Below are 19,710 nucleotides of genomic sequence, written 5' to 3' on the forward strand. Positions count from 1 at the left end.
GATTTGTAGGTATGTAATTGATATAATTGCTGGGTCAAACAGATATACTTTAAAATTTTTGATAGATATTTCCATATTGTCTTCTGGAAAATGTTCAGTAACTTACATCCCCACCAACTATGTATGAGTACCCATTTCTGTGCACCTTCTCCAATACTGGATATTTTGAATCTTTAACATTTTTGATATTGGATGAGTAAAAATGATGATCTCTTGTTGCTTTAGAGTACATTTTGAAGATTCTTTCCAATCAAGCAATCCAAGTCCATCTCAGGTCAGCGTGGGAAAGGATGGACTATTCAGTAGATGACATTGGGAATAGTTGACTATCCATTTGGAAGAGTTACACTGAGATAACAGACATAAAATCCAGGTGTATGAAAGATCAAATATACTTTTAAAAACTATAGAAGTTGTATAGGTCTCACATAAGATCATTTTTAAGCCTTTTAAATCAGAAGGCTTTTTTCTAGCAAGACATAAATGTGGAAGTCATCAAAGAAATGACAAATTTGAGCACATAAAAATATAAAACTATAGAAAAAATTATCATTCACGAAGTAAAAGACCACTATCTTTCCACATATGTAACTGATAAAGGGTTTAGATGCTAATACTCAAAGAACTCCTGCAAACCAAATAAGAAAAAGGCAAGTATAGGAAGAAACATAAATGACTATGTACAATATGCAAATAATTTCTACCTCACTTTTTATCTGAGAAATTAAAATTAAGTAGTACAGAGTGTGATGATTAATTTTATGTGTCAACTTGGTCAGGCCACAGTGCCCATGTATTTGGACAAACATTATTCTAGATGTTTCTGTGAGGATGTTTTTGGATGAGACTTCCACGTAAATCAGTAGGCTTTGAGTAAAGCAGATTTCGCTCTATAATGTGGGTGGGCCTCGTCCAATCAGTTGAAGACGTGAATAGAACAAAAGGCTGATCTCCTCTGAGCAAGAGGGAATTCTCCAGCAGACTGCCTTCAGACTTTATGTGCAACATGGGCTCTTCCTGGTTCCCAGGAGACTGACTTTGGACTTGAACTACAACTCTTCCCTGAGTCTCCAGGCTGCCGGCCTCCTCCATCAGATTTTGGAGCCAATTCCTTAAATAAATATCTTTCTGTGTATATACACGTCCTATTGGTTCTATTTCTCTGGAGGACCCTGACTAATACATTGAGTTACTAAATTTTAAATGTCAACTTTAAAAAAAATTAAAAAATGATATTTTCCCTTGTTGGCAGGGTTATGGGGTCTCTTACAGACTGTTAGGGGAGAGAAGGTTGATTCAGCTGGGGAAGGTAATTTGTCAATATTTATAAAAATTTCAAATGCATATATCATTTAATACAGCAGAACCACTTTCAGGAAATGTACAAATGCACAAGCATTTACGTAAAAATCCTTTTTTTTAACACTCCTTTACAATCCTTGCAGTATTATTTATAATAGTGGAAAATCAGAAATAGTTTTGTTATTCATTCATTTATTTTCAAATACCACATGCCTACTCTGTGCTAGGTACTGTTTTAGGTACCTGGGTATCTAGTAATGAATAAAACAGACATGGTGACAGCTATCAAGTACTTCTCAGTCTAGAGGGAGGAATCATATATTAAACAAATGAACATACAGATATGTAAATCCAACTGTCATAGCCCAGTGGAGATAACATCAAGGGGGGAGGGATCCTTGAGATGGGTCATCAGGGAGCGCTCTCGAAAGAGTGGCGTTGGAGAGAAAGCCCGAAAGAAGGGAGTGAGCCAGCCATGTCAAGTGTGGAGGAAGCAGCAATGTGTGCAGAGGTTGAGAGTCTGGCCTGCTTAAGGCCAGGCCAGCAGAGTGATGTCCGTGAAGCTGGGACGGCCCCAGAGGAGCCTGGAGGGAGAGGCAGGGCCAGATGGCACAGGGCCTGGTAGCCGTGAGGAGGGGATCAGCATGGTAGGCCACTGGAAGGTTTTATTCAGGGCAATGACGTCATCCAATTTACGTCATTCAAAGGTCCCTCTGGCTGTGGTGTGAATGGATGGGGATGAGAACAAGAAGAAAGACCAGGTTAGAAGCCTTTCTGGTAGTCTAGGTGAGAGATAACGGCTGCCGTGGAGTTGGAGAAAAGCAGATTCATACAAGATACATTCTGGAGATAGAAGCAATAGGACTCGATGGCAAATCGTGTGTGGGTAGTAAGGAGAAGTCATCAAGAATGGCTTCCTGACCACAATCCACCTGTCAGGATGGCTAAAACAAAAATACTAACACCACCACGTGCTGGCGAGGATGTGGAGCAACTGAATCCCTCCTCTACTGCTGGAGGGAGTGCAGAATGGCACAGCCACTCCAGCAAACAGACGGAAAGTATCCTAAAAAGCGAAACATACAATTCCCATAAGACTCAGCCATCCCTCTCCTGGACATTTGACCTAGAGAAATGAAAACTTATGTCCGCACAATAATCTGTACACGAATGTTGAGAGCAGCTCTGTCCTTAATTGCCCAGAACTGAAACAACCTGACTGTCCTTCAGCGGTTTATGGATAAGCAAATTGTGGTGCAGTCATATAGTGGAGCAAAGTCCTCGGCAATCAAAGGGGACAGACATGATACTCCACACTAACCGGGAGGAATCTCAAAGACGTCAAGCTGAGTGAAAGAAGCCGGTCTCAAAAGGCTCAAGACTATAGGATTCCATTTATATGACATCCTTGAAAAAATAAAAGTACAATGATAAAGGGGAAGACGTGACTAGAACAGCTCTTTATCTTGGTTGTGGTGTTGGTTACAGGAATCTATGTGTGTTAAAATTCACAGAACCGTACACCCGTCCCTGAAAAAGTTCCTTTTTTTGTATGGTCATTTTGAAAATAAAAAAGAATTACATCTTTTAAAAAAAATGACATCTGAGTTGAGATGTTTGTGTATACAGTTGGATGTACATGAGACTGGGGCCGGAGAAAGAAATGTGGGCGTCATCAGTGATTGAAGCCATGGGAATGGACCAGAATGCCTGGGAGAGGGTGTAGAGCAAGGGCAGAAGGCTCTGGGGAGCCTTCCAGAACAATGCCTGCCAGAGCGCGGGGGCAGAACAGGGGGCCAGGGTTGAGAGGGAGGGATCCAGGGCTTGTGGGCCAGTAGGAGCTCCTCTCCTCTGCCTGGCTGTGTCCTCCAGAGCCTCTCTTCTGAGGAGGGAGACTGCTCTCAGAGAAGGGCTGCTGAGGTGGGCAGGGACTTCGAATGAGAAAGAGGAACCGGTCAGACGGCAAGTCTCTGCACCTGTTTGCCATCAGACCTGGGCCAAGTCATCTCTGAGCTGCGTGAGAGGCAAAACCACTCGGCCTCCTGCTTCCCGCCCCGCCCATCCCCGACGTCTGAGTCCTCCTCCGCCTCCACTGCTGCAGAGGCCACAGACTGGAGGCCTGGAGCCAATCCACAGCCCCCCAGGCCTGTTTTGTTTTCACCATACACCATACTTGAACACTGAATTGGTACAGCCACTCTGGCAAACAGACGGAAGGTAGCTTAAAAAGTGAAACGGACAATTACCATATGACTCAGCTGTCCCTCCCCGAGCCCACCACTCTCCCCAGACCTCCACGTGTTCACCAACCGGGAAGCCCTCTGAGCCCAGTGCTTTTGGGTTTTTACGGAAGTTTCATTACATAGTCACGAATGATTAAATCATGGCCATTGGTGATTGATCCCTTCTCGGAGGTCAGGGACTGGGGCTGCAAGTTCCAACCCTCCAATCACAGGGTTGGCTGCACTGGCCACTAGCCTCCATCCTCAGGTGGGCTTCACAAGTAACCTCGTTAGTGTAACAAAAGACACCTTTGTTGCTCCCATCTCAGGAAATTCCAAGGGTTTTAGGAACTTTGTGCCAGGAACAGAGTGATAAATAAATGGCAAGCAATAGGGTATATTGGAGCATACGAGGAAGCCATTTGGTGTAAAACTAATTCCGCCTGACCTTGTTTTTCCAACAGGGGCTGTCACCTTTGAACATGCATTGTATGTCTGCTTTACCACGTCCCAAAGAGAAGAGTAAATGCTCTCAAGATAAGGATGCAACTTCCCCCACATTGGCATTTCCTTAAGGATAAGCATTTCTCCCTAGGCTAGGATTTGATTGCTGCACTCATCCTGTGACCACCCGGCTCAGACAACAGACCTGCCACCAGCCCCGCCTGTCGAGACAGCAGACCTGCTCCCCGCTGTGTCCATCAATCGCTATTCTGGTGGGGCAACCTGGCAGGGCGATCTTGTGGCTATTGTAAAATGGACATTGCAACCATATGTGATACGTGCTCTTTGACAGTATATAACTCTGTACACCCCACTTCTTTGGTGCCCTTCCTTCCTTAGAGAGGGAAGGCCCCGGGCTATGGTCCTCAAATTTGGCTCATAATAAACTCACCCCAATTTTGATTTATAGATTGATTATGGATTATTCGCGTCAACAAGAGTCAAAGACCAAATATCTATTTCTTATTGTAAATCACAATATCACAGTCAGAGGCTGTCCTATTACCTAAGTCAGCAGTTGATGATTTTTTATTGCCAGTAGCGTGCCGTTGCACGGCTCCACCACAGTTTTCAAATCCCTTCTCTTTTGATGGACACCTGGGCCCGTTCCAGTTCGCGGCTCCCACGATGAAGGCTGCTGTGAGTATTTGCGCACAGTCTCTGCGTGCAGGGATGCTCTCCGCCTCCTCCTAACACCCAGGAGGACAGCGCTGGGTCACAGGGTCAGACGGGACGCCTCCACGCCCTCGTGTGTTTCTCCTCCGGCAGAGCAGAGGCGGCCGGGCGCTCCCCCGCTGGCCGGCGGGCGGCTGTGGCCCAGGAGCGCTGCGGCCGCCAAACCCGCGCCCGAGCAGCCGGCTTGTTTGTTCAGTTCGCTCCGCAGTGAACTCGCCTGCTTACGGCTTTTCCAGCTGACCTTTGATTCACAGCAAATAATTTGATTGTTTTCCAAAGAGAAGCAAACAAGGAGTTATTTTACAGGAGGCTGCTAGGTGTTAGAAAGATGAGGGTTCTGCTTTAGAAGACGCTTGTTAGACAGGGGGGCGGGGACGAGGGAATCAGTGAGCAGCGAGCCCGTGATCGTGAGCATTAATTGTAAGCGGTGAATGTGCTTCCGGGAACATGGGTCCTCATCTCCATGTGGGCATATGTGTGTTACAGCGACTCCAGGGCCGAGAAGACCTGGTGTCTCTCCCATTTGCGAAAACACTGAGCAGGCCAAGTGCCCTTCCACAGGACAGCATTGCTCATGAACCCCCACCCCGCTGATTAACCCTCTTGTCTCCATGGCAATCAAGATCCCATAGTAAGCGTGGGAATATTTATCAATAAAAGGAGGAGAGCTTGCAGCCAAGGCTGTCAGTCAGATGATCCCCGACCTTAAAAAGCATCCCGTCTGGGAGGTCTGTTTTTTGTCTTGTAACGCTGTGTCCACGCAGCCCGAGCCAGTCAGCTTTCCAAAGCCCCTTTCTGGACCAGGGGAGTTCTGACATCCTGGTGCCAGAGCTCCTGACTGGAACGGTAAGAAACTCCCCTGAGTTCAGCCATAATAGGTAAGATAAATGCTAAGATTTCATAGCTCCTACAAAGCAAGCAGTCGGAGTTTAAAAATTCCAGGATCATAAAATAATTTAAAATAAAAGAAGAAGTCATTTGGTAGGTTCTAGGAGGACATAGGATGCTTAGATATAGGCTTATCCATTAGAGTTAAGATGCATTTGATTGCAAGTTAGAGAATATCCAGCCAATAGTGAGTCATCCATAGGAATGTTTATTAACAAGGAGTTTGGAGGTAGTGGTCCCAGCTCAACAAGATCATCAAGGGCCCAGGCCCTTTCATCCTTCTTCTCTGCCACCCTTAACTTGTTAACTTTCTTCTTCAAGTTTGTGGCCTTATGGCCCCAAAATGGCTGCTGCAGTTCCAAGTATCACATCCTCACATAAAAGCTTGCAAACCAGGAAGGGAGAGGGCAGCTCCTCACACACCTCTTTTCCTAGGGAGGAAAATCTTTCCCGGAGACCTCCAGCAGATTTCTTACCTTTTGTTAGCTGAAATTGGGTCATGTGTCCATCCTGAGACTAGTCATCAATAAAGAGGAATAAGATTGTCAGGATTAGTGCCAATTATGATTTGACCCCTGGGGCTGGGGTATCTGCAACAGGGATGATTGATTTGGTTGTCTCACTGTACCCTTCTAGTCTAAATCCAGTAAAATCGCCCCCTTCCAAAAGTATTTCTGTACCCCATTTCCTCTTCTGCAACGTTTTCTTTCTCTTAGCTCCAGGGCTCCATGGGCGGTAAACTCGGTGCACCTTCCCACTTCCACCCGTGTTTATCAGATTTCACTCCTTCTAGCCCATTCTTTTTCTGGAATGTGATCCCAGCCTCCTTTTTCCAGAACACAGGCCACTACCTCGATGCCTTGATCTCCCTCCATGTGGATGGTTTTCCAGAACTGGCCTTAAACGGAAGTCAGCAGGCTTCTCCGGACTTTGCAAAGTTTTAGGGGCCACAACTACCTGTATCAGTTGGGGCGTTTTTAAATTTTTATTTTTATTTATTTTTTTTGTGAGGCAGATCAGCCCTGAGCTAACATCCATGCCAATCCTCCTCTTTTTGCTGAGGAAGACTGGCCCTGGGCTAACATCCGTGCCCATCTTCCTCCACTTTATATGGGACGCCGCCACAGCATGGCCTGACAAGCGGTGAGTTGGTGCGCGCCCAGGATCCAAACCGGGGCCGCCAGCAGCGGAGCGCACACACTTAACCGCTATGCCACGGGGCCAGCCCCGGGGCTTTCTGTTTTTTAAACCAGAAGAGTCATGTCAGAAAGGCAGGTAAAAAGTTGAGCTCTTGATCACACTATTTCATTCTCTTTGTTCACTTGCCCCAGATGGTGTATCCACCAAAGGCGTCGTCAGCCTGCCTCCGGGTGCCCAGTGTCCTCCGCGCTTCCTGCCCGCCCCTCTGCCCTCCTCTGACTGATGTGGGCAGGAATAGTCTGAGCCTGGCCCCGCACAAGCCTGCCATGGTTTCCCACGCACTGCCTTTGGCCAGGCTGTATGGAACTCTCTGGCGGTTTCTTAATGACTTCATGGGTAGCTTCCTTATGTTTCTGGTCATACTCAGTGATTTAAAACTTCTAGCCTCCTCCCCGTTCCCCTATAAGCTGACCTGAAAAGTGGCCCAGGGAAACGGTGGCAGGGATGGGTGAAGCCTCTCCCCCTCCCATCCTTCTGGGTTGCCCTGCCCTAGTTTTTGGTGAAGAGGGACCCTTCCTTCTAGGAAGAAAAAGCTCCTCCTACTTTCTGGCCATCAATACATTCCTTTTGTAAACCTTTAAAATCTGGTTTTCTTAAGTAACAAAATTATATTGCTGAGAAACCTTGCTCTCTCAAGTCACAGACTGTCCGAAACATGGCTGTTTGAAATCCCATCAGAGAGATGGAACATCCCACTGCAGCTCCGGGGATGCGGGCGGGAACCTGTGACACAGAGAAGCAGCCTGGCTTTTCAGCCCCCAGAACTTCAGATAAGGAGTTTTCAGACACAAAATTCTACCTTCTTCTTTACTTGGTATTTTCCAGAGAAACAGGACCCTGATCTGCTCCTCAGCCCAGGCCTGATCTTGATGTGTTTCCACACAGCCCTGCTTTGAGGCCACCAAACTCAGCTTCATTGAAAGTTCACCTAACGTCACCCTTCCCCGAATCTTATAATGACCCACCTCTTTTGTGAGATGCCCACACTCCCCTGGAGTGTGGTCTCCTGTGCTCCAGCAAGAGAAGAAACCCAGCTTTGTTGGGCTACAGTTGTGCACAATGGGCTCTACCGCTGTATGGCTCACGCATGCTCAGCAGGGACAGCATTGCCCCCCAAAGAGGCGAAATTTAGTTCGAGGGGAGCAAAAAACTCTTAGAATCGTCTGTGGCCTTCCAATGGGCTACACACATAAACAGACATAAGTGTATCTGTTGTATTAAAATTTCATGGGCAGGGAGGGGAGGGTGCTGAGTAGGAAAAATATCCAAAAAGACTCCTCGAGGGGACAATGACACAAAAAAGTGTGAGAAACAGTGCTTTAGCTAATATTGAGTAGCTTTTGGTGTCCGCTGGGAGGCAGGTACCCAACTGTTGGCTCTCTTTTGTAGCTCTGACCTTTGTCTTGGGAGGTCCAACCCAGTTTGACCTCTTCCAGAACCCCCAGAACGTCGCCCCTTGCCTGCAATCCCGTCAGCCATGGGAGATGCACATGGACGTGCCCTGCCGGGTGGGAGAGCACATGATGCTCCATCGCTCACGCGGACACCCCCACGCCACCTCTGCCCGTCTCCTTTCCCCTGCTTAGGTGGGCGCAGGGCGGCAGTCCAGAACACGCCCTCCGTCCTCTGAGCACCCCTCTCCCTTGGTTTCTGAGAGATGTGGAAAACGCTACCATGGAAAACGCTACCAGCCTCCCCGCACCACCCCGGCGATGGCCCAGCCTCTGATGACTTCATCCTCCCCACGCCCAGCCCAGCCGTTTGCTTATACAGACTGGGCGGGGGTGGTGCTGTGAGATGGCTAGGGGCAGCAGAGCCCCTGAAGCTGCCCCTTATTCTTCCTCATAAACCCTGCAGGAGGGGTCAGACTCCTGTTTATTGCGGCTGTCTTTAGAATGTGGGGTTTCCAGCTCCCCTCAGCCTGGGGTCCCTGCTACCACTTCTGGAGCCCCAGGCCTGCATGTCACCTTGTTTCTTTTCTGAACCACATGGACTCAGGTTCACATCCACTTCTTAGTAGCCCCCGGGCCTAAGTGCCTCGGGACAGACACATCAGCTGTGGGACAGAGAGACAGCTCAAGCTTCATCTCTGCACAGAGATGATGTCTCTCCCTCCCCTGAGACCAATCCCTACCCACAGCCAGGCCTCACTCTCCTGGGACCTTAGCCCCAGGAAGAAAGCAGATGCTAAGGACATGAGGATTGAAATTCCTGAAGCTCTGAGCCCAGCCGTCTGCACACAGTAGGCGTGCAATCAGTGTTTTTGAACTTAAGCTGAGTGCTAACAGGTGCTGGCATCGCTCTGGGTGCCCTGCTGGGAGAGGCGGCCTCCACCACCTGTTTCTCGTGTACCACCGGTCAGGACTAAATGATCACATCTGGACGAAAATAACTCTTAAGAACATACATCTGTCTTTGAAGTCAACCGTGCTGACTAATTATCTTAATTTATTTTTTCGAGAGGGTTTCTTTCCTGGGGAGAGGATGTCTCCACACAGAGAGTCGATCTGCTTTGCCTCTAGTTCTGTTTCCCGTGGTGGTCTATCCACACTTGTCCCGGCCGGCTGGCCTCAGCCGACTTGGGAAGTCTGACTGGGCCCCGGCCCAGTGGAGGAAGCACAGCCAGAGGTGGAACAGCGGAGTGGGTGAGGGGCATGGGTTTCCCAGTCAGCTAATTCCAGGGTCCAGTCCTGCTGCAGTCACTTACTGGCTGCAGGATCTCAGGTCAGAGCCTTCACCTCCCTGGGCTCACTCCCTCACCTGTAGGATGGGAACAATAATGGTACCTGCCACGTGGTTATTGAGAGGACTGGAGGAGATAACGTGTCAGGCCAGGTCCTTGAGATAAGTTAGCTATTATTTTTATTGCTCCAACCCAGATCCTCTCCCAGCATCGAGGCATCTTACTGTTTTGCCCTTTTCCTTCAGAGTCAAGATGTTTTATTCTGCCATCTATCAATGTCACCTGACCCACGTACACCACAAGAAAACACAGAATAAGACCATTCTCTTTTGTCTGCTATCAAATTTATTTAGGTAATTTTTCTTCTATCATTTTCCATAACTGTCCCTGAAAATCTGAATTGGTTGAACAACGGAAACTTTCTGGAAAAGCCCATGTGAGAGCAGGATGCTCCCTCAGGCCTGAAGTCCTGTCCCCAACTCCTGACCTGCCGGATCAGCAGCTCTGAAGGGTAGATTCTTCGTCTGCCCTGTCCCAAGGCCCTGGGCAACTCCCTCAGGCCCTGGACACTGCCCTCAACTCCTTCTTTACCGTCCGAGAAGCACGGCCGCCGGCCTGTTGCCATGGGAGCTCATTTTCTCCAGAGCCCTCGCTCACCCCGGCTACTTCTCAGGGCTGAATCCATAGCATGTGGGGATGGGAAGGGGGGGCAGCATGGTGGGATCAAGAACTGGGCTTTGGTGAGCACATCCTCAGGAAGGCTGGGCGCCTGCTCTGCCCCGGGCCACACGGTCCCCGGCATGCCACTCCAAGGTCCTGCCTGGCTTGAGCCAGGATCTGCCCCGGGGATGATATGTCTGTCAGCCCGGGCCACTCGGCCACCCACTCCACGGCCCTCCGGAGCCCACTACCTGTTCTCTCTGTTGGGCGGCTCCTGCACCTGCTCCTCTCCCTCCTTCCTCTCCTGCGGTTGCTCGCTGTTCTCCTGCCTCCCAGGACCCCAGACCCCAGTCAGCCTCCTCAGCAGTCCCTGAAAGTCGGCTTGGAACCCAGACGATGAGAAGTAGTAGACGAGGGGATCGACACAGGAATTCAGGGTGCTAAGGAGCAGCACGTAACTTCTCCACGTCGGGCTTCTGCCCTGGATGTAGCCCACGACATGGGACACGTTGTAGGGCCCAAAGCAGACGAGGAAATTGAGCAACGTGGCTGCCACCAGCCCCGCCACCCTCTTCCGCCGGCGGTGGCTGGCCCCCCTGCCGAGCAGCCATACCAGGCGGCTGTAGCAGTAGCCGGTGACGAGCAGGGGCACCCCAAAAAGGACCACGGCCATCTCCAGCCGGACAGGCAGGAGAATGGCCAGCTGGTCGTCCCGGAATTCCAGGTAGCACGTCCCGTTTTTACCCTGGCTCTGGGAAGAGTTCCCCGAGAGTTCGATGATGTAGACCACGCTGCAGTGAGCGGCGGCCAGGAGCCAGCAGGCTCCGCTGACCAGGCCAGCCTGGCCCGGCCTCGGCCGAGTCTTGTACCACAGCGGGTAGGCCACGCTCAGGAAGCGCTCGGTGCTCACAGCCGCCAGGAAGAGGGAGGTGAGGTAGATGGTGGTGAAGAAGAGGAATCCGGAGACGGGGCAGAGGACGAAGGGCAGGGGCCAGAGCATGCCGCTGGCCGCCTCTGCCATGCGGAAGGGCAGGAAGAGGAGCAGGAGCAGGTCGGAGAGGGTCAGGTTGAGCAAGAGCACGTCCACGGCCACCGGGCGGCGCCGCAGCTTGCCCACGAAGATCACCAGGGCCACCACGTTGAGGGGGAGCCCCACGAGGAAGGTGAAGAGGTACACGGAGAAGAAGAGCCAGTGGTTGCTGGAGAAGAAGGTCTGCTCCGGGTTTGTGTCCATGATCACGGCCACTGGGGGAGAGAGAGAGAAAGAGATAGAGACACGGAGGTGGAAGTCTCGGGGGACTCCCCCTGCCCCCACCGGCAGCATCTCAACTACCAGCAGGAATGCTGTCCCACCCTCACTCCTTCACACCCCCGATGCCTTCCCCAGCGGGGTCAGCCCGCCTGTCTTCCTGGTCATGCCGTCCCCTGTCCCTTTCCCCAGTAGAGCAAGCACCAGGACACCCCTCCACACGGCTCCTCAGGGCCCCGCGCTCACCTCTTATTTGAGGACCCAAATGCGCTGCGGCTCAGTACCTTGCCGGCTCCTCCAGAACATGTACGGTTGGCTATTTATCTGGCAGAACTGATAAAGACCTGACAGTGCCCATGACGTCACTCACTGCTGAGCAACGGCACAAAAGATGCCTTTAGCTCTGTGACCAGAGCCACGCCAGTATGCAAAACGAGGAGCAAATTCCACAACTGTGTGCCTTGCCCCTCGGGCAGCCTCAGATGGGATGCCCTAACCAAGACCAAGCAGCTTCATCTTCCCCTCCTTGATCCTCCACTTGAATTTTGTCTGCTCCTCTAGAATGGCACTCATCCAGTTTGCCTTGTAAGGGCAGGAATTGTGATGCAGTGATAGAGAGCACGGGCTCTGGAGCCAAGGTCCTGAGTTCAATGCCAGCCCTGTCACTTACTAACTCTAATTTGGGGCAAGTGACAAACTCTCTGAACTTCTGCTTTCTCCCCTGTAAACCAGCGATAATCATAGTACCAATCTCATAGAGTTGTTGTGTAGATTAAAGCATTAATACACGTCAGATGCTTAGAATGGAGCCTGGCATGTTGTAGGGATCACTTAACAGATGTTAGCTGCTGTCATCCCTATCACTGGTGTGGGCTTGTCTCTGGGTGATGGTAACAATGATAATAAATATTAATGGTGGCAATGATGACGGCAGCTACATTTAGTGGGCACGTAATCCATAGCACTCTGTTTCTGAGGGTACCACCACTATGTCTTGAAATCCCTGTGCCCCACAGCGGCGATGTGACTTGCTCCAGGTAAAACAGCTTAAGTATCACCACAAGGGTTCACACCTAAGTTCTATCCAGCATCAGAGATTGTTTATTTATTCATTCAGATATTTACAGAGCACAATGAGATACCATTTCACACCCACTGGAATGGCTATAAGCAAAAACATCAGATAATAACAAGGATGTGGACAAATGAGAATCCTGATGCATTGCCGGTGAGAATATAAAATGATGGAGCTGCTTTGGAAAGCAGTCTGGCAGTTTCTTAAAAAGGTAAACCTAGATTTACCATGTGAGCCAATTCACCTATAGGTATTTATTTGAGAGAAATGAAAACATGCCTACACAAAGACTTGCTCATAAATGTTCATGATGGTATTAGTCGTAACAGCCCAAAAGAGGAAACACCGCCTGGTGGTCCATGAGCTGGTGAATGGATAAACCATGTGCCATAGCCACATGATGGAACAGTACTTGGCAGTAACAAGGAATGAAATACACATGCGTACTTTAGCATTGATGAACCTCAAGAACATTGTGCTAAGTGCAACAAGCCAGACATAAAAGACCATAGATTGTATGTTTCCATTTATATAAAATGTCCAGAATAGGCAAATTTATAGAGAAAGAAAGTAGATTACTGGTTGCCCGGGGTTGGGGGTGGAAATGGGATTAACTGTAAATGAGCGTGAGAGATCTTACTGGGGTGATGAACATGCTCTCAGTTGGGTTATAGTGATAGTTGCACACCTCAGTAAATTTACGAAAAATCATTGAATTGTACACTTAAAATGGGTGAATTTTATGATATGTAAATTTCATCTCAAACAAGTTGTTTCAAGTCCTGCAATGAACAAAACAGAGTTTTTGCTGTCATGGTGCTTACATTTGTGGGGGAGGTGCTTGAGTGGTGGGAGGTTAATGAAGACGTCAGAATACAGAGGCAGAGGGCTGCTGGGGGAAACACTGCGGCAGAAGGCATGGCGGCGCATAGGCTGCTGGAGACACAGGGGAAGGCTTAGGGCTCAAGGCACAAGGGTCACCAGAGGATGCTGGGGGAAGATCACGTAGGGCCCGTGGACCCCAGGGAGGAACTGAAATCTCCACTAGGTGTTAACTGGAAGAAGTGGCCCAGCTTAGCAGGTGTGTGGAGCAGTGGCCGAGAGTAGTCCCCGGCGTTGGGGAGGGGCAGAGAGCCAGCTGGGCTGGAGTTCGGGCTTTTGCTGAAATTCTCTGGTGTCACTGCCATGCAGAGAACAAACTTGTTTCTGGCTTCTGTAGAGCCTTGGGTAAGTTACTTAACTTCCCTGGCCTGTTTCCATGCTCATAAAACGGGGTAATAAAATAAAACTTTTTTTGGAGGGCTGTTAGGAGCGTTCATTCATTCAGCAAACGCTTACTGAGGGCCTGCTATGTGAGAGGCTCTCTGGTAGGGGCTGGGGTTATATGGAGAAATAAATCTAAATTCCTTGTCCTTAGAGATGTCTAAGCACAAAAAGAGGGGATGCGTATAAACCAGTTCACACACGCCGGGCACGTTGCTACCACGGTTTGTGCTCCCTGCGTCCTCATCCTCAGAGGAACAAGCCTGCTCCCACCCCTCGTCCCAGCAGAGCAGACGTCCAGGTGTCTGTCTCCTCCTCAGCCACCCTCCTCTGCCCGATCTCTCGTGGGTTCAGTGGGCCACCATTCAGCTTTGCAAAAGGGACCACAAAGACAGTCGTTAACCCCGACACCCCAAGCTTTCCAAATGTCCCCTGACCCTTGTGGGTCCCTCCTTGAAGGATCACATCCCACCCTTTCCTTGCCGTAGGTCCTCGGGCAAATTTCTTAACGCCGCAAAATGAAGACGATATTAATACCTGGCTCCAGGACTGAAGCTCCCTCATGCAGCGCCTGTGTGCAAATCAGGAAAAGGCACCCCCCTCCAGGCGGGCACCACCCTGCGCCAATGTGCACTGCTCGAGGAGTGGGCGGTGTCTTTGTTTAAATTGGAATAAGATGCTTCTTCCCCTGGATGGAAGCAGCCCCGTGCCAGGCGCATGGCTTGGTGAGCAAAGCAGGAGCTAGAATTTAGTCAGTGTTTGCCCCTCTGCCTGGCGCCCTTGTACAGTGAACAACCTGCCCCTCTGTACAGCAGCCACACAGCTAAATCAAAGGATTGTGTGAGGATGAAGTGAGACAACATGTGTAACGCAGTTGGTGTGGTGACTGTCACGTATGAGAGACTCGATATTTGTTTGCGGCTGTTTCTGTGTTGCTAATATTTTCCCTCCTTCTAATGCTGCCCCCTTGTGAGTTCCAAGTGGTATAACAGTGTCATTATCTTGCCTCCTGCCTCTTCTCTCATACAGAAATGAAAACGTTCTTCCCTAGGAAATGATTTTGGAGTAGCGTCTCCCAAAGTGTGTCATCAGAGTGGCAGTTGCTCTGGATCAGAAGCAAACTTCCCTCCTCCTTCCCCGCAGTGAGAGGCCTCTGTCCATAGCACGTAAGGACCGAGGAGAGGAGAGACAGACGGGGTGGGGAGACTCATGCTGATGTGTGCAGAGGCAAGCTTACCTTCCTCCTGCCACCTTGTTCCCGGCCTCCATCCTTCTCCCACTGGGATGCAGACTTCTGCCAGACTCCGTTCTTCCTGTAAGTGGCTCCAGGGACGCCCCCAGGCAAGGCGCCTGCAGTTTCTTTGGAGCGGCCCCCACAAGGGGCCTGGAGAAGCAGCCAGGCTCTCCTGCCTCACGCCCCTTCCCCCCAGCAGCAGCCACTACTTCTGGGACGTCCCCCCTTTTGTTCTCGCCACACATGTTGTCCTCTGGCCAATACGCCCTCCCAAGTAGCCGGTCACCAATGGGTTGAGCACCACGCTCCAAGCACCTGTGATGAGCCCCAGCTTCCGCCAGCGGCCCCCCGTGTTGGGGTGCAGGAAGCCAGCCACGTTGGCGGCATTGTAGGGTCCTAAGCAGAGCAGCAGTGTGAGCAGAGCTCCGCCAGCCACCCAGGCTGCCCTCAGCTTCCGTCTGTGGCTCAGGCCTGAGCGGGCCAGTGCCCGGAGGCAGCCTGTGTAGCAGAAGGCTGTGATGGCCAGGGGCAGAAAGAAGAGAAGGAGAGAGAGGCTGAGGCGAGCAGGGCCCGCTGAGGCTGGGTCCCAGGCCTCCAGGCAGACTGGAGAGCCATTGACTGGCGTGTTGATGCCCAGCGGGCTGGTGGTATTGTCCATCCAGCCTCCAGGAGCCTCCAACACAAGGACCAGCCCCAGGTGACAGAGGACCAGGGCCCATATGGCCACACACACGCCCCAGGAATAGCGCGGCCTCCGGATGGCTTGGTAGCCCAGGGGGAAGGCAGCTCCCAGGTAGCGGCCTGCGCTCAGGGCGGCCAGGAAGCCTCCGCCCGCATAGAGCGGAGCAAAGTGGGCCAGGGCGAAGGCAGGACAGAGCGCAGCCGGCAGTGGCCAGGCTCCCCCTGCCAGGGCTTCTGCCGCCTTCAGGGGCAGAGAGGAAGCCAGCAGGAGATCAGAGCAGCCCAGGTGCAGGGCGTAGACCAGGCTGGGGGTGAGGCGGAGCCGGGCGTGCCACACGGCGCCTCCGATGGCCAGGGCGTTGAGCGGGAAGCCCAGCACAAAGGCGGCCACGTAGAGGGCGAAGGAGAGCTGCGGGGGCAGGTCCATGGGGCCGGCCGGCCTCCTCCCTCCTGTGCCCCACTTGCTGCCTGTCCTCAGATCTCGGGGTCCGGGGACGAGGAGCTCCTGGACTCACGAACTGGTTTCAGCACTGCTTGGGGTGTTCGAAGCCATCCAGTGAGACAGTTGAGGAGACGAGGCCCAGAGAGGGAGGTGGCAGCCAGTTAGCGGTCCAGCAGGGATAGGAAGGGACGACTGCCTGCCCTTCGGCCTCTGCTGTCGCCACGTTATCACCTCTTCAAATGAAGAGAGTGATCGTGGAGCCACAGAAGACAGAACATAGGCGTGCAGGTCCCATAAGAGGGACAGAGGGACGGCCTCTTGATTTGTGAGTCTGGGGAGAGAGGGGGTGGAGAGAATTCAGGACAGAGCTGGGCCCCACAGCACATGTTTTTCTAAGGAATGGAAGTTAGACCCTGGATTTGCCCCCCTCTGCCCAGTTCCCTGGAAAGAGAAGGAGCCGCCCCCCACAGTGGAGTCTGCAGGGCAGGCGGTGGAGGTGGTGGCAACTCCTAGCTGAGCAGAGGAGAAGTTGGGCTTTGGGTGGAGGGTGTGGCAAAGGACAGGCGAAGGAGGTCCCCAGGGGAGAGCCCAAGGGTAAGCCAGGTCCTATCAGTGTCACCGGGAATGACCTTGGCCGACTTCAGGGGGCACCCTAAGCAGGGGGCCCTGGGGGCCTGGGAGATAATCATCGGTGAAGAGAGGAGCCACAGAAAGAGGGACTCACCTCTTGGCGCTGCCAGCTGTCTCTGAGGGCCAGGAGTCCCCCTCGCTGGGCCGTGGGAGGGTGCCGGGATGGGCAGTGAGCCGGAAGGGAGAGAGGGCGGAGTGGCAGGGCCATTAGGCCGAGGCACTAGCAACCTGGGTGAGCAGCTAATGGGGCATCTCAGCCGGACTGAGGAGGTGAGGGTTCAAGGTGATGGTGCAAACACGGCAAGGGGAGAGGGCAGAAACGAGGGCTTTTCTGGGCAGAGTGGGGAGCATGTGGCGGCACCTTGAAGGAGCAGAGTTTGTGGGTGCAACCAGAACACAGCTTTACACCCACCGCCCCCACCGCAGCCTGTTCAAATCTGCTCTGAGGGCTAAGATTTTCTGCTCCCAGAGGAGCCCGTGGGCAAGCCCCAGACTTTACTGGCTCCCACCTAGATAACAAAAAGTACCCTGGTCACCTTAGTCCCCTGCACCATCTATCTGGTAATTAACGTGTGGGAGAATGAAACCATCCTTGCAAGCGATAGCTTCTGCCCTCCCCTGACTTGTGCTGGACGTGGGCACGTTTTTTGAGGAGAGGGCTCCTCTGTTCTCCCTCTCCTGCCCACCCTGGCTGGATGGCCAGGGTTTCTGACCCGTCCAGTATTGGCAGGAGCCAGGAGGAGGAGAGACATGGGACAATCCAAGTCTTGTGGGCAGCACAGGAGTGACCGGGCTGTGGTCTCCACTCTGCCCCCTCAGGGCCGTGGGGATGTCAAAGGGCCCTCAGCCTCAGGGAATTCCGCCGCCTACCTCCCTGTTGGGGTCACCTCGCCCTTCTGGGCAGACCTCCTAAGTCAAATTTAAAACGGCCCCAGGCTGTCTCTGCGATTCTATCCCTGACTGTGCGTGTGTCTCTCTGTCTGTCTGTCTCTGCTGCCTCAGAACGATAACACAGCCTCTCTCTCCACTTCAGTTTCCTCGGGTGTGTGGGTCAGCCACCATGCCCCTCTCAAATTCCCAGTCACCCAGAAGAACCTTCTCTGAGTGGTTTCCTGGAGGTGCTTCTTGCCGGCCCCAGGTGGGTCAGCGTGGGGTTCTAACATATAAACAACTCCCTACAGAGAAACGATCTAACGTCCTTTCTCCATCTCAGTCAGTAAATTGACTCTTCGTTGCCTCCCTTCCACGTCCTACACGTCTGGCCCATCACCTCCCTTGGAATGTAGAAGAACTTGCCACTTGTCGTTGGTGTTTGGGAAACACTGAGAAACTCACAGACCTGGGCGAAAAATCGAAAGGAACGACATTTCACCTCCTGTAAGCGTTTGGGAGAAGAGTGAAGCTGAGCGCGAAGGGAGACATCAGGTCTTCAAGATCTTCCCTGCTTCGGCCCTGCCCGCCTGGCGGTTAGGTCTCTGCCCAGTGTCACCTCCTCAAGGGGCCTTCCTGATCCCTCCGACCAAATGGGCCCCTCCCCTGTTCCAGCTACTCTCTCTGTTTTCATCTTGTGTTGTGTTTATTCAGACCACCCACGACTCTGCAGCATCAGATTGGCTGGCTCCTCTGCTAGAATTTTGGTCAGCGAGGGCAAAGATTTCTGTCTGCTTTGTCCACTGCCTGTTGCATACAGAGCAAGGGCTCTGCAAGTTGAACGAATGGTCAATTGTCTGGGCCCTGGGAGGATGGTGTGATCTGGGGCTGGGCGGAGGGCTGCCCGGTTTCTGGAGTCCCTGGCCTCAGAGTTTCCTGGCCACCTGCTGTGCACGCCCTGGTGGTGTGCACACATCTCTCGGTCAATTGGTCATGAAGCAGGTTTATGTCAGCAGCCGGGCTCAGGGACGGGATGGGAAGGTACCTGCTGGTTGCCAGGGAGCCTGTGCCAGGCCTCATTAGGCTCGGGGCTGCCTTCAGCAACTTTGAGGGGCCCCTGACCTCAAACCCTGTGGGCACTCTAGACTGGAGATCCCCAAGATTAGGACTATGTCATGTCTTTTTGTACCCCAACAACTGGCTCTGTGCTGGATGCATTGACAGGTGTGCAGTAAATGTTTGCTAAATAAATGGTTGAATGGCTGAATGATACTGGACCTCAGAGACCCCCAAACCTGTCCCCTCTCATTTAAATAGTTCTGGAAGTCTTCCCTTCCTCCAGAGAAGCTAATGGTGCTCACAAGAAATCAGACTGGAACAATGTGGATTGATGGTGTGGGAAATATTGGCCACCTCAAAATATGTCTCTTTACCTTGATTATTTTCTCTGACAGACATCTGACCTCCCCCACTAACTGCCTAAGTGAATATAACTCTGGGTATGGAAAATTTACACTTGTAAGAGAAATCTCCATTTGTAAAGGTGTCTCCCTCTCTGTACTAGGAAGAGGAGGGATGACGTTATCTCTAGAAACTCTTATCAGTACAGAAGGAGAGGACTTAAATCTGCATATTCTTGATTACTGTGCTTTCTGTCTTCCTCCCGACCCCCAACATCCTCCTTTGTCTACCTGAATATGCTATTTCAGGTGAAAAACCTCTGCCATTTGTTGAGAAACTCAGTTTCCCTGGTTTCTCCCATGTATACATGATGTCAAACTTTTTTGATTTTCTCCTGCTATTCGGTCTCATGTCAATTTAATTTGTGTCCCAGCCAGGAAGGACCCAGAGTGGTTAGAGGATACTCTTCCTCCTCCTTCAATGGGGAAATCAGTGCCTTATGCTACCCTAATTCCAAAGATGACCAGAACGTCGTCTTCGCTTAGAGAACATTGTGGTACTGAGCGAGCGGGAAAGGGGGCAGGGAAAGAAGGCAGCACTTTTGGAGCACCCACTGCAGGCCAGGAATTTTACAGTCATCTTCTTGCTGATGGATAACCATGCGTTCTGCCCTGAGGAACCCTGTAGCCCACTGGCAGAAGCAGGAAAATGGGTGGAGGGACGTGAAACCC

General features: G+C 51.6%; 2 protein-coding genes across 2 annotated transcripts; both read right to left on the reverse strand.

The window, feature by feature from the left end:
- Window positions 1-9,811: 9,811 nt before the first annotated feature.
- On the reverse strand, window positions 9,812-15,109 carry FFAR3 (free fatty acid receptor 3). Its single transcript, XM_058530924.1, has 2 exons — window positions 14,959-15,109; window positions 9,812-11,379 (listed from the first exon to the last, which is right to left on the reverse strand). The coding sequence occupies exon 2, from the start codon at window positions 11,366-11,368 to the stop codon at window positions 10,382-10,384; it is 987 nt and encodes a 328-aa protein (XP_058386907.1). The 5' UTR covers window positions 11,369-11,379; window positions 14,959-15,109; the 3' UTR covers window positions 9,812-10,381.
- A 51-nt stretch (window positions 15,110-15,160) lies between these two features.
- FFAR1 (free fatty acid receptor 1) lies at window positions 15,161-16,063 on the reverse strand. Its single transcript, XM_058530900.1, has one exon. The coding sequence runs from the start codon at window positions 16,061-16,063 to the stop codon at window positions 15,161-15,163; it is 903 nt and encodes a 300-aa protein (XP_058386883.1).
- Between the last annotated feature and the right edge of the window lie 3,647 nt (window positions 16,064-19,710).

Source organism: Diceros bicornis, chromosome 34 (genome assembly GCF_020826845.1).
Source record: "Diceros bicornis minor isolate mBicDic1 chromosome 34, mDicBic1.mat.cur, whole genome shotgun sequence".
Lineage (NCBI taxonomy): Eukaryota > Metazoa > Chordata > Mammalia > Perissodactyla > Rhinocerotidae > Diceros > Diceros bicornis.